We start from the raw sequence: 14,899 nt of genomic DNA, 5'->3' as shown, positions 1-14,899 counted from the left end.
AGGATGAGAGGTGACCTGATAGAGGTGTACAAGACGATGAGAGACATTGATCGTGTGGATAGTCAGAGGCCTATTCCCAGGGCTGAAATGTCCATCACAAGAGGGCACAGTTTTAAGGTGCTTGGAAGTAGGTACAGAGGATGACAGGGGTAAGTTAGTTTGTTTTTTTAAAAACGCAGAGAGTGGTGAGTGCGTGGAATGGGCGGCCGGTGATGGTGGTGGAGGCAGATACGATAGGGTCTTTTAAGAGACTCCTGGATAGGTACATGGAGCTTAGAAAAATAGAGGGCTATGGGTAACCCTAGATAATTTCTAAGGTAAGGACATGTTTGGCACAGCTTTGTGGGCCAATGGACCTGTATTGTGCTGTAGATTTTCTATGTTTCTATTATAGGAGTCCCTACCATCTGTGCACACAGGGCGCTTAGTATTATTAAGTACCCTTCCATCCAGCATACTTTTTCACTTTCTACCATCAACAGGTGACTATGATGCACAAAACAAGAATGGTCAGGACGGGAAACAGTTTCTTCCCTCAGGCCATTACACTTCAGAAGTCCCTGCCACATCGCCTTCGGAGTGTCACGGTTAATCTGTTCCGTACCTTACTATATTTAATTTATGCACTTTAGTTTGTTATTTATAAGTGATTCATCTGTATATTTTATCCTTGCCTTCATAAGTTATCGTGTTACATATACTACTGTGCTTTACACCCTGGTTTGGAGAAATGCCTCGTTTCTATATGGTTATATATGTTACATACATGTGTATAGTTAAATGGCAATAAACTTGACTTGTCCTGCTGCAGAATGAAGTTGGGGCCGATCAGACACATCTCTAATAGTATTGCGTGATGGATGAAAATCTGTGTGTACTTCTCAGCACTGAGGTTTCCATTAATTCTGACCGGATTATCAACTCCATTTGCAGAAATGCAGCCACAGACTTGTAGGGAACCTCCACCGTGCTTTACTGTTGAATGCAGATACTCATCCATGTAGTGCTCTCCAGCTTCTCCACAGACAAGCTGCCAAAGATTTCAAATCTTGACTCATCAGCCCAGAGCACTCGCTGCCATTGTTCAGAACCCCAGTCCGTGTTTATTATCCACCGGTGAGTTTTCTTGCCTTTGTTTCCACTTCAAAGGAATAGCTCTTTGGCAACTCTTCCATGAAAACCACTTCTATCAAGACTCCCCTGGACTGTACAGGAGTGTACTTGGTTTCCAGTGGTTTTTGAGAGTTCAGAGCTGATAGGAGTGTTAGACTTCCTCCAATTTAAAAGGGATGCCAGTTTGACGTGGCTCTCATCTGCTACACTCAGCTTCTGTTGCCAGACACTGTGTTTCTGGTCTTCAACATTGACTGTTTCTTTGTCCTTCTTCAGAAGTGCTTGGTGAGCACATCTTAAAACTCATGTCTGCCGCAAAATTTCTGCTTGGGAGTGATCTTGTTGTGCACGATGACCACCTTATTTTTCTGGTTGCTATGCTCACTTTGCATTGGTGTAAGAATGAATGATTTAGAGGTTAAACTGTCCCATCTTCCACACCCACAACTTTATATACCATTGATCATTGTTTGTAATCTTTGTTTAGTCATGCACTGGGTTATATACTGACAAAGTAATCAAGTTTTTTAAACATTTGAAAAGTGGTCTATTACTTAAAACAAACAAGAGAAAAACTGCAGATGCTGGAAATCCAAGCAACACATACAAAATGCTAGAGAAACTCAGCAGACCAGGCAGCATCTATGGAAAACAGTACAGTTGATGGTTCAGGCCAAGACCCTTCATCTGGAGGAATAAAAAAAGGATGAGGAGTAGAGTTAAAAGGTGGGGGGAGGGGAGGGAGAAACACAAGGTGATAGGTGTAACTGGGAGGGGAGGGGTGAATAAAGAGCTGGGTAGTTGATTTGTGAAAGATACAGGGCTAGAGAAGGGGGAATCTAATAGGAGAGGGCAGAGGGCAGAAAGAAAAGGGGGAAGGAGCACTAGTGATGGGCAGGCTAGGAGATAAGGTGGGAAAGGAAAAAGGAGATGGGGAATAGTAGAGGGGGAGGGGGCATGAGCGGAAGTTCCTCCAACCCAAATGTGGTCTCCTCGTGACAGTAGCGAATTCTACTTCCCATTCCTATTCTGACATGTTTATCTATAGCCTCCTCACCTGTTGTGATGAGGCCACATTCAGGTTGGAGAAACAACACCTTATATTCTGAATGGGTTGCCTCCAGCCTGATGGCATGAACATCGATTTCTCAAAAACTTCTGGTAGTGGCCCACCACCCCTCCTTCACCATTCCCCAATCCCTTTTCCCCTCTCTCACCTTATCTCCTTGCCTGCCTAGCTCTGATGCTCCTCCCCCCTTTTCTTTCTTCCAGGGCCTTCTGTCCACAAGACCAGAAGACAAAGGAGCAGAATTAGGCTATTTGGTCCATCGAGCCTGCTCCGCCATTCAATCATGACTGATCCTTTTCTCCCCTGCTCAACTCCATTCTCTGGCCTTCGTTCCGTAACCTTTGATGCCATGTCCAATCAAGAACCTATCAATCTCTGCCTTAAATACACCCAAGGACCTGGCAGTTACCACAACTGTCTGTGGTAACAAATAGCACAAATTCACCACCCTCTGGCTAAAGAAATTTCTCTGCATCTCTATTTTAAATGGATGCTCCTCTATCCTGAGGCTGTACCCTCTTGCCCTAGACCTCCTCACCATGGAAACGTCATTTCCATATCTACTCTGTCTAGGCCTTTCAACATTTGAAAGATTTCAATGAGATTCCCTCCCACCATCGTTCTGAACTCCAGCGAGTACAGACCCAGAGCCATCAAACATTACTCATATGATAACCCTTTCATTCCCAGAATCATCCTTGCGAACTGCCTCTGGACCTTCTTCAATGCCAGCATGTCTTTTCTTAGATGAGGAGTGCAAAACAGTTCACAACACTCAAGGTGCAGCTTCAACAGTGCTTTAGAAACCCTCAGCATCACATCCCTGCTCTTGTATTCAAGACCTCTTGAAATGAGTGCTAACATGGCATTTACCTTCCTCACCACTGACTCAACCTCAAGTTCCGCACAAGGACTCCCAAGTCCCTTTGCACCTCAGATTTTTGGATTTTCTCCCCGTTTAGAAAATAGTCAGCACATTTATTTCTACTAGCAAAATGCATGACCATGCATTTTCCAACATTGTATTTCATTTACCACTTACTTGCCCATTCTCCTAATCTGTCCTGCAGCCTACTCGTTTCCTCAATACTATCTGCCCCTCCACCAATCTTCGTATTATTAGCAAACTTGGCAACAAAGCCATCTCTTCCATCATCTAAATCATTGAAATACTGCATAAAAAGAACCGGTCCCAACACCGATCCCTGTGAAACACCACTATTCCCCACTCACTGCCTCCTACCAATCAGCCAATACTCTAACAATGTTAGTAACTTTCCTGTAATACCACAAGCTCTTAACTTGGTAAGCAGCCTCATGTATGGCACCTAATCAAATGCCTTCTGAAAGTCCAAATATACTACATCCACTGCATCCCCTTCATATATCCTACTTGTAATCTCCTCAAAGAATTCCCACAGTTTTGTCGGACAAAATATTCCCTTAAGGAAACCATGCCAGAATCCAATAAATTTTGAAAGATCATTGATAATGCCTCCACAATCTGTACCACTACCTTTTTCAGAACCCTAGGGTGCCGTTCATCTGGTGCAGGTGACTTATGTACGCTTAGGTCTTTCAGCTTTTTGAGCACCTTCTCCCTTGTAATAGTAACTGCACTCACATCTCCTCCTTCACACACATCTGGCACAGTGAAGACTGATGCAAAATACTCATTTAGTTCATCTGCCATCCCCTTGTCCCGCTGTTATTATTTCTCCAGCCTCATTTTCTAGCAATCCTGTATCAACTCTCATCTTATTTTTTTTTACATACTTGAAAAAGCTTCTACTATCCTCTTTGATATTATTTGCTAGCTTGCTTTCACATTTCATCTTTTCTCTTCTAATGATTCTTTTAGTTGCTCTCTGTAGGTTTTTAAAAGCTTCCCAATCCTCTATCTTCCCACTAATTTTTGCTTTGCTCTACGCCATCTTGTTTTCTCATTAGCTTTGACTTCCTTTGTCAGCCATAGTTGTACAGGCAGTCCCCGGGTTACGTACGAGTTCCGTTCCTGAGTCCGTCTTTAAGTCGAATTTGTACACAAGTCAGAACAAGTACATCCGGTATTATTTAGCGTCAGTTAGTCAAATGTTTGTCTTAGTATATATTTTACCTTTCTATGCATATAAAACACTTAAGAAACGTATTTACTCCAATAATTAAACCACTGCGTTGCTTAGTAATAATTGTAGCTTTCATCGGGGCAGAGCCTTTCAAATGCTTCATTATTCTCACTTTATCCGTTATCCTTTAAAATTGTTCCAATCGTTGACCCACTGTAGCCTAACGCTTTTCCAATGACCAACGGCGTTTCACCTCTTTCCAAATGCTTTATTATTTCCACTTTATTTTCAATCGCAATCGCTCCCCGTCAATGGAACAGAAACACTGCCGCCGCCGGCTCCTGAGGTCCACTGGGTCCTAAGGACCACTGTATTGAGACAGGCTAAATGGGACAAGTGGGGGCTGTGCTGGGTTTGGGTATTTGATCATCCACAATATTCCGCGGGGGAATTTAAACTGGAGGTGGCAGTGTTTTTTTAACGAGGTCGAGTTGCGACATCAACCCAGCACAGATGGTACGGAGACACTAGATCGACATCAATCCGGGACAGGAACGGTCTATCACTGGATTGAACTCGGGAAACTCCATTCTCCAGCCCGGCGCTGATCTCACTGCACCACCAGTCGACCGGAATGGGGGGGGCGGGGTCAGGGTGAATCTTACTAAGAAAAATTTAAGCCAAATACAAAGTTAAACACTCAACACAGTGTCAACAGCAATGACTTAAAATGGCAGACGGCGTTGCGATCCGACTTAAAATGGCAGACGGCGTTCTCCTTCCTCGGTTCGTAAGTCGGACGTTAATAACTCGGGGACTACCTGTACTATTTTGCCATTTAAGTATTTCTTTGTTTTTGGAATACATCTGTCCTGCATTTTTCCCAGAAACTCATGCCATTGCTGCTCTGTTGTCATCCCTGCCAGCAGCTCCTTCTGATTTACTTTTGCCAACTCCTCTCTCATACCACTGTAATTTCCTTTACTCCATCAAAATGTTGCTCCATCAGACTTTACTTTCTCCCCATCAAATTCAAGTTGAAATCAATCATTTTGAGATCAGTGGCTACTAAGGGCTCTTTAACCTCAAGCTCCCCTATCAACTCCAGTTCATTACATAACAGCCAATCCAGCATAGCTGATCCCCTAGAAGGCTTAACGACAAACTGCTCTAAAAAGCCATGTCATAGGTATTTAACAAACTCAAGTCTCTTGAGACCCATTACCAACCTGATTTTCCCTAATCAACGTGCATGTTAAAATCTCCCATGACTATCATAACATTGCCCTTTTGACATGCCTGTTCCATTTCCTGTTGTAATCTGTGGTCCACATCCCAGCTACTGTTGAGAGGCCTGTATATAACTGCCATCAGGGTCCTTTTACCCTTGCCGTTTCTCAACTCAACCCACAAGGATTCAACATCTTTCAATCCTATGTCACATCTTCCTAATGATTTGATGCAATTCTTTACCAGCAGAGCCACACCACACCCTCTGCCTACCTTCCTATCCCTCCAATACAACATGTAAGCTTGGGACTTCCAGCTCCCAACTACACCTGTTATGGTCCGGTCCGGAGCCCGCTTTCCGGGTCTTGATCCGGTCTGCGGACTCCGGGTCTTGGAGCCGTCCCTCCTTTCACCCTTAAGCCCAAATAGGATCATCTTGGCTTAAGGAGGTGCACCTGAGACCTATTGGCTTGCAGGTGGATATAAGGGGGGTTGTCCTGCTCTGAAACTGTTTTGTCCTGTACCTGCTGTTCTGTCTGGTTTGCCTTGTTCGTGTCGATGTGCTGTTCGCCTGGCTATCCTGTTTTGACCCTGGCTTGGAGTACCCACTGTTAATCATCTAGTTCTGTAAGTCTGTTCTTGTAGTCACCCTGGACCGAGCTCCCTTCTGATCCCTTGCCTCTGTCGGGTAAGCAGGCTGGACTGCTGTTGCCCAGCGGGGGGACTCTGACCCTTTCCTACCCATCTCTTCTGACGGGTGGTGCCCTGCAACCTGCCCAGGTGCTCCACATCTTGCCCAGGCCCCCGTGTTCCTGCCTGGGAGGTGGCCCTGCCCAGGAGCTATGTGGCCTGCCCTGAGGACTCTGACCCTTTCCTACCCCTCACTTGTGATGGGTTGTGCCCTGCATCCTGCCCAGGCCCCTATGTTTCTGCCTGGGAGGCTGGGCCTTGCCCAGAAGTAATGCGGCCCGCCCAGGGGGCTATCCTCCCAGCATTCCTTGTCCCATAGACCCATCCTTTAGCCTAGCCAGGGTCCTGCCTTCGCCATGAACTCCAGGGTCCTACCTTCGCCATGAACTCTCTGAACCCCAGGATCACCGTTGCATGCCACAGTCTCCCCATCTTGTTCTATCCTTTAGTTGTTCCTGTCCTGCCCCTAGTACTTCAGTGCCTGTGTCCTGCATTTGGGTCCAGTCTCCACATCCCCCTTGTGACAACACTATCTTTTAGCCATGATTCAGTGATGGCCACATCATACCTGACAATCTGTAATAGTGCAACAAGATCATCTACCTTGTTTCTGATACCATGAGCATTGAGATATATCACTTTGAGTGTTGTATTTGCTACCCTTTTTGGCTTTGCATCGCTAAAGCACTGATACTCACCGTGCTGGCTGCAATTCTGTTCTATCATCTGTCTGCTCTTCCTGACAGTCTGACTGCATGCTATCTTTGCTTTTTTACCATCTGTCCTATCCCAAGTCCCTTCATTCTGGTTCACCCCCCCCCCCCGGTCAAATTAGCTTAAACCTCCCCAACAGTTCTAACAAACCTGCTCGGATATCGGAGGATCCCCACATGCTCCATGGAGTTCAAAATAATTTTGATATTTATTTTCACTTTCCCCAATTACTATAATTTTATCTTCAAAGGACCTATGTATCTAATCCTATCTTTTGTAAGTATGGTGACCAAATTTTCAAAAATATCTCATATTCATTTCTTAAATTATACGTAATTTTTTCAAGTGGAATACAACTATGTATTTCATTATTCCAACGATCCATAGTTAAAATTTAAATCAGATTTCCAAGTAACTGCGATAACTTTTTTGGCTACTGCCAAAGCAATTTTAATAAATTTTTTCTGATACTTATTCAATTTAAATTTTGTTATTGTCCCTTCAATGTCTCCTAATAAAAATAATAATGGACTATGTGGAAGTTGTACTCCAATAATTTGTTCCAATAAAAGTCTTAAATTAATCCAAAATGGTTGAATTTTAGAACAAGACCACTTAGAATGTAAAAAAAAAGTACCAATTTCTTGTTTACATCGAAAACATTGGTCAGACATATTTGAATTTAATCTATTTATTTTCTGTGGTGTTATATATAATTGATGTAAAAAATTATATTGTATTAATCTAAGTCGAACATTTATTGTATTTCTCATACTATCAGAACATAATCTTGACCAATTTTTTTCCATCAATTTTAACATTCAGATCAGATTCCCATTTTTGTCTTGATTTATGAATTCCTAATTTAATTGTCTGCTTTTGAATCAAATTATACATACAAGATGTAAATTTTTTAATTTTTCCTTTAGATAAGGGTTAAAGGGAGGGGGAGGGTTAATATCATTTTTCTTACTATTTTATTACCACATTTATTCTTTGTAATTTCTAAAATTCAATAAATAAATAATATTTTTTAAAAAAACCTGCCCACGAGAATATTGGTCCCCCTTTGGTTCAGGTGCAACCTGTCCCTTTTGTACAGGTCATACCTCCCCCAGAAGAGATCCTAACGATCCAAGAACCTGAAGCCCCGCCCCCTGCACCAGTTTCAAAGCCACACATTTATCTGCCAAATCATCCTGTTTCTATCATCACTAGCACATGGCATGGGTAGCAATCCAGATATTATTATCCTGGAGATCCTGTCTTCTCCCATTAGATTCCTTTCTCCAGCACTGTGTCTCTCACTAATCAACTTCCCAGCTCTTTGCTTCACCCCTCCCACTCCCGGTTTCTATACACATAACATTTTCTATGACATCTGATTTTTTTTTTCTGTAAAATGAATGTTTGTAAATTTAATTTGCTCTTTTCTACTGACACGCTAATACATCTAAAACAAAATTTATATAAAAAACCTACGGTACCCAAGACTTCAGCACAGTACTGTATATTAAGTAGTTCCAGTGCTTCATCATAATTAAACTATAAGAAACTCATATTCCATCTTTACTGGTTCTAAAATATAATGAAGCATGGTGACACAGTTATATTTAAGGAGGCAGAGGAAAGAAAAGTGAAAAGAACATAATAAGTTCCACGCACAAAAAGGAGTCAAAGTTTGATGAAATTACAGTTCTTTGTACGATTATTACTGACATTGCTTATTATTATTTACAAACAGCTGCATCACTGGCAAGGCTAACTACTGTCTTTCTAAAGCCATTTTCTAAATGTTGCAATGTGCATTGCCTGCTATTTGTGTACAATTCATTTTAGAGTTTTTTTTATTCTTTCAAGCAAATGTGGACTTTAAATTGAGCAGTATTTAATTACCCTTGAAAAGGTGGCATAGAGCTGTCCTCTTGAACTGTTGCAGACCTTGAGGAGTGGGTATAACCATAATACTGTTAAGGATTTAGCATGTTCCCATCGGCCCTTACCAAATTTTATCAATGTACCATTAAAGCATCCTATCTGAATGCACAACAGTTTGGTATGGCAACTGCTCTACCTATGACCACAAGAAATTGTACACATGTGGATAGAGATTGGTAAAAGTTGCCAGCAAAATAAAAGACACCAGCTCTCCCATTGGGCAGCAGGTACAAAATCCTGAAAGGACGTATCACCAGGCTCAAGGACAGTTTCTATCCCACTGATACAAGACTATTGAATGGTATGATAAGTTGGGACTTCTGACCTCACAATCTACATCATTATGATTTGAGCTTTGGTGTTTACCTGCACTGCAGTTTCTCTTCTTCAATGTTACTGTTTTACCTTATTCTACTAGAAATGATTTGATTAGTATGAACAGTATGCAATACAAGCTTTTCACTGCATCTTAGTAAATATGACAATATTAGTTCCAAGAAAGGTGTTCCAAAATATCCACAAGGTAACAGTGAAGGAACAGTGATGTATTTCCAAGTCAGGATGGTGAATGGCTTGAAGAGCAACTCCAAAATGGTTGGTGGTGTTGCCATGCTTTTGCTGCCCTTGTCTTTCTAATTGATGGAGGTCATGGGTTTGGAAGATGCTGTCCAAGGAGCTAACACTTCAAAAACCCAAAGCTAAAAGTTTAACAGATTTTCCTGCGCACACACACACACTAACTGCTTCATTAACTGAGGAAATGCACATGGTGAAGAATATAGGCTATTATTTATGACACAAAGAGTACACTGGTGAAGAGGCTGTAGAAGCAAGAACCATGGCCATCACCCTGAAGTAGTTCTGTAATGTCCTGTGACTATGACAATTATCTTCCAAAGAACAACCATTGTGCTAGCTATGCCTTCAGACAGAAAGGAGTTTTTCCCCATGATTCTCTTAAACTTCAATTTTACCAAGCCTCATTAACACTGTGCATGATCAAAATTCTGCCTGGGTAACTGTAAAAGCCAAGGCACTCCCACCCTACCTTTAAAGGGTTAGGGTCATACGGTCTTCTGTTTGGGATCCCTGTTTTAAAAGCTTAGTCTCTGAGTTTAAGCACTGGTACAAAAGTTTTGAGAATCCTAGGGCTTTTTATACATTATATACCAGTTCCCAAAGGAAACATTCCAACAGTTTTGTATTGGGGGAGGGGGAATGAAAATGTACTAGCCTATGGACTGCAAAACAGTTTCTGAGGGATTAGTTTTAAATGTAGAAACTTTCCCTATAACAATGAATACCTTATTGAGACTCCAATTTACTAGTCTTCCAGCTTGTAGCAATAAGGGCCTACATTAGAAATCTCTGAAGATGGGCTTTGTTTTCATAGTTCGAGGCTAATCCAACTGGATACCTCATTAACCACATGGGTAGCAACAGTCAGGAACTAGGCAAGGCAGGAAGAGTCACAGAACTTTACAGCACAGAAACCAGTCTTTTGGCACAGACTAGATGGACCAAACCATTAATCCATCTAGTCCCACTGACCTGAATTCTGACCATAGCATTCTGTACCCCACTCATCCATGTATCTATCCAAATTACTCTTAAATGTTGAAATCAACTCTAGCATTCACCACTTGTGCTGACAGCTTGTTCCATATCTCACCACCCTCTGAGTAGAGAATTTCCCCTTCATGTTTCCCTTAAACATTTCACTTTTCACCATCAAACCATGACCTCTAGTTGTAGTCTCACCCAACCTCAGTGAATTAAGCCTGCTTACATTTACCCTATCTGTACCCCTCATTATTTTGTATACCTCTATCAAATCTCACCTCAATCTTATTTCTATGGAATAAAATCCTAACCTATTCAACCTTTCCCTGTAACTCAAGTCCCAACAACATCCTTGTAAATTTTCTCTGCACACTTTCAATCTTATTTACATCTTTCCTATAGAGGTTGGTGATCAAAACTGCACACAATACTCCAAATTAAGCCTCATCAACATCTTGCACAATTTCAACATAACATCCCAACTCCTGATTTCCAAAGGCCAGTGTGGCAAAAGCTTTCTTTACACCTATTTGTGACACCACTTTCAAGGAATTACAGATCTGTATTCCCAGATCCTTCTGTTCTACTACACTCCACAGTGCCCTACCGCTCATCATGCAAGACTCCCAATATTTCTTGCCCTGAGAGTTCAAACAGACTGAGCTCATCTCGACTTCCTCAGAACAACCAGCCTTTCTCTCACAAGGCCCTCAGATAAGTAATGGTAATAAAACAAGTTTGAATCTAAGCAGCCCTTCAGTGATTATACTGAAAACTACCATCAGTATGTAATGTGCATTTCAAACACTACAGCAGTCATGCAAGTAATGAGATACAGGTATAGCTTCTAATCAGATTACTTTAACCTCTTCTTCAGCAAAGAAGGACTAAATTGTGACCACTAATCTTCAAGATAAAAGACAAACAATAAAAACAGTTATATTATTTCCCTCTCTTTTAAAAGGCTCAATTATTTATTTCTCTATATTGATCAATAATGTCATTAACCTTTCAGTATCATAAAGATATATATAAAATAGTGTTTGTCTGGGATTGATGAAAATTTGGTGTTGGAAAATATAGAAACTCTTGGATATATTTGAAAGTTAAGTGGTCACTTTATTAGGTACTTCCTCTACCTAATAACGAGGCCACTGAGAGTACGTTTGTGGTCGTATGCTGCTGTAGCCCATCCACTTCAAGATCCGACATATTGTGCATTCAGAGATGCTGTTCTGCACACCATTGTTGAAAAGCATGGTTATTCCTGTCATCTTGAACCAGTCTGGCCATATTCCTATGACCATTCTCACTAACAAGGCATTTCAGCCACAGAACTCCCTCTCTCTGGATTTTTTTTTGTTTTTGCACCAAACTCTGTAAACTCTAGAGACTGTTGTGCATGTAAATCCCAAGAGATCAGCAGTTTCTGAGATACTCAAATCACTGTCTGGCACCAACAATAATTCCACAATAAAAGTCAGTCATTTCTTCCCTATTCTGATATTTGGTTTGAACAACAACTGAATGTCTTAATGATGTCTGCATGCTTTTATGCACCGAGCTGTTACCACGTGATTGGTGATTTGATATTTTCATGAGCAGGTATACCTAATAAAAGTGGGCAATGAGTGTATTTTAACATATCCGTGTGATTTATTTTATAAAATTCTGTGCACAAAACTTCTATTTTTTTGTTTACTTTCTTTACATTGGGTGTTAATTTTAGGCTATTAGATTATTAGATTTACCCTGTGTGGATGATTTATATAAATTCTAGTCTTCAAAAATCATTGATTATTTTTTTGTGACTATTCCAAAGCAAGCATCAGTGCCAAAAGGATCTTGCCAGATGAACATATTTAATTTGTTTCTAAGTTCTAAGAAAAACAGTTGATAAAAAGGTAAAGATGTTAAAGAACACTACCTCTTCTTCTACATCTGGACTTTTAGATGTAAGAGAATTCAAAGCAGGCTTTCTTTCCTCCCCTGGTGTGGTTGAAACTCCATTCGATTCTTGCGTTCCTTGCTCCGCTTCCCATTCCTGCAAGACTTCTTCAAGATTAAAACGACGTCTGTAGTTAACAAAAAAATTCTTCACTTGGCCGACGGTTTTGTTTCCAATTACATCTGCGATAGCTTGGAAATCCTTTCCATATTTGCGGACACCTGCAAGTCACACAATGTAAACTCTTCTCCCAATTGTTAAGCATTAAAAGGGGAAATTATTGTTAAAAATCACAACATTAATCTCAGAAATTATAGAATTAAAATTAAATAACATCATTAGCATGTGTAAATTATGTAGAAAATTGTTAATATATTTATAATCTTGAGAATTTTTTAGAATACTAAAGTCCCGGCATTAATGAAACTGAAAGAGTAAGAGTCCGTCCACTCCAAGCTAAGAGACTATCACTAAGTAATTCAACCTATTATAGTTAAGATCATTATAATGCTGATTATGATTATGAGGTCAAATGCAAAAATGGTAAATGAAAAATAGCTTGTGACTTCTTAGTTAATTAAACCCAATATTAAAAATATCCATGTTTTGCAACTTTTTTTTAAAACAAAGGAACAATGCAATGGACACTAGACTTAATTGGAGGATAGTTACAGAACAAAACTGGAAAATACTTCCAATTTTGCAGCAAGGATAGAACTTGAACTGTCTCAGCTCAATTGGAAGTAGTTACAGTAACCAATCCCCATCCTTTGCACCCATTTCAATAACTGGTCAACTAATTCCAAATGCTATAGGATAGATAACACAGGAAACAGAAAAGTATCACAGCTGTGAAGAAACAAAAATGGTTTAACTGTGTTGGAGCTCAAACATGTGTGAACACAGATGTGGTCTTGAAATGTCTCATATCATAGTCTGATTCTGACTGCATCAGTCATCTGCAAATTAATATTATATGGCATTAAGAAACATAAAATAAATTCTAAACCGTAAATTGTCCCTTGTCTATTGGTGAGTGATAAAATCTAGAGTAAGGTGATAGAAATCTGGGGAGAATAGCTGCAAAAAAATCTAGTGGAAAATAGGAATCCTCTGAGAGACAGCATGGACCTACTAAGTCTAAACTGCCTCCTTCAATGTTGTAAGCATGAATAAAATAGAGCAAATTCAAATGATACCTGCTCCCTTCTAGCTCAAATTTGAAGCCAACATTGGTTCTCCAGACCAGATTCATTTTACTTAAGATTTTAATGTCACGATAAGATCTTTGTGTGTGCTTTACAGTCTGTACATCTAACATACTGCTGCTTTTAAATACCAGTACAGTTTGTGACCTTGTGGGTGTGTTAGGGATGAAGGTAAGTACTTAATTCTAAATGTATGCATAAGTTCTTCTACCTTTTATTCAGCTCTGCATATTCAATTATTTTTTGTTTAACACAAGTGACCAGACAACTTTATACCCAAACATCTAATTAATGTGTATTCATGTTTGCCAAAAAGGCAGATGTAAATAAACTGATCCCATGATATTTTTATGATTTAAAAGTCAGCATAAATTCATCTGTTAAAACATTCACTAGTAAATTATGCTGCATCTTTCAACACAAAATTGTATAGTCCAATCCTTGTACTTGTCATTTTAACCTCAGATATTAAAAATACCAGTAACAATAAAAAACAAAAAATAAATATATAGAAAAAATACCTAATTTTTCTCAATAATGCTGTTGGCCAAGTGGCAGGGTATAAAAAAGGTTTGAGCGTTCTGTAAAGTCGAGGGACCTTGGGAATTTTTTGATTGACTCAAAAATATTTATAAACTATAAATATCTATAAATCCCAGCTTCAGATTTAGGCCTTCAGATGAAGCCCACCTTGAACTGCAAGCAGCTGCTCCTCCGTTGTCCAGCGTGCATTGATTTTCTGAGTTGACTAAACAAAATTGAAAAATATACGTCAGTTGTACATCATTATTGACAATTTCAGAAAACTTCTAATACTTTTAGTACAAAATCTGGTGCAGACAGTGTGCCAATTATGAATTACAAGGGCATCTGAAATGGATCCAAATGAATAATGATTTTTCCAGAGCTACATTTTAAGAAAGCACTGATTTTTTTAAAAACAAATTTCCTTCTGGAAATTATCTAGAATTTAGTAACATAAACAGAATAAAACATTAATGTCACCAACAGTAACATAATACTCAAATCAGTTACTTGAAAATCTAGACAGAATTGGTAGAGGAATACTGTTTCAGCAGAGTGACCAATAAAAGGCAGATGAAGATGATTTGCTGAAGAGCCAAAAATGATATGAAGAAAATCCTCTTCTTTTTGCTGGATGGAAAACGTGCAGAGGAGATTTACAAGGATGTTGCCTGGATTGGAGCACGTGCCTTATGAGAACCGGTTGAGTGAACTTGGCCTTTTCTTCTTGGAGCGACAGTGGAGGAGAGGTGACTTGATAGAGGTGTACAAGATGATGTAAGGCATTGATCGTGTGGATAGCCAGAGGCTTTTTCCCAGGGCTGAAATGGCTAAT

The 14,899-nt window shown here is 40.1% G+C and overlaps 1 protein-coding gene across 6 annotated transcripts in view; it reads right to left on the bottom strand.

Annotated features, from left to right (window-relative positions):
- LOC140730411 (REST corepressor 3-like) overlaps nucleotides 1–14,899 on the bottom strand; it is a 71,083-nt gene that overhangs the window by 3,574 nt on the left and 52,610 nt on the right. For all 6 annotated transcript variants that reach the window (XM_073050762.1, XM_073050759.1, XM_073050761.1 and 3 more), the window contains 2 exons: nucleotides 14,230–14,287; nucleotides 12,311–12,552 (listed from right to left, as the gene is read on the bottom strand). In XM_073050762.1, coding sequence (XP_072906863.1) covers nucleotides 12,311–12,552; nucleotides 14,230–14,287 — 300 coding nt within the window. The remainder of the gene's footprint in view (nucleotides 1–12,310; nucleotides 12,553–14,229; nucleotides 14,288–14,899) is intronic.

The sequence above is a fragment of the Hemitrygon akajei genome, chromosome 7 (assembly GCF_048418815.1).
Source record: "Hemitrygon akajei chromosome 7, sHemAka1.3, whole genome shotgun sequence".
In the NCBI taxonomy this organism is placed as follows: Eukaryota; Metazoa; Chordata; class Chondrichthyes; order Myliobatiformes; family Dasyatidae; genus Hemitrygon; species Hemitrygon akajei.
This window is presented reverse-complemented; position numbering and strand designations above follow the sequence as displayed.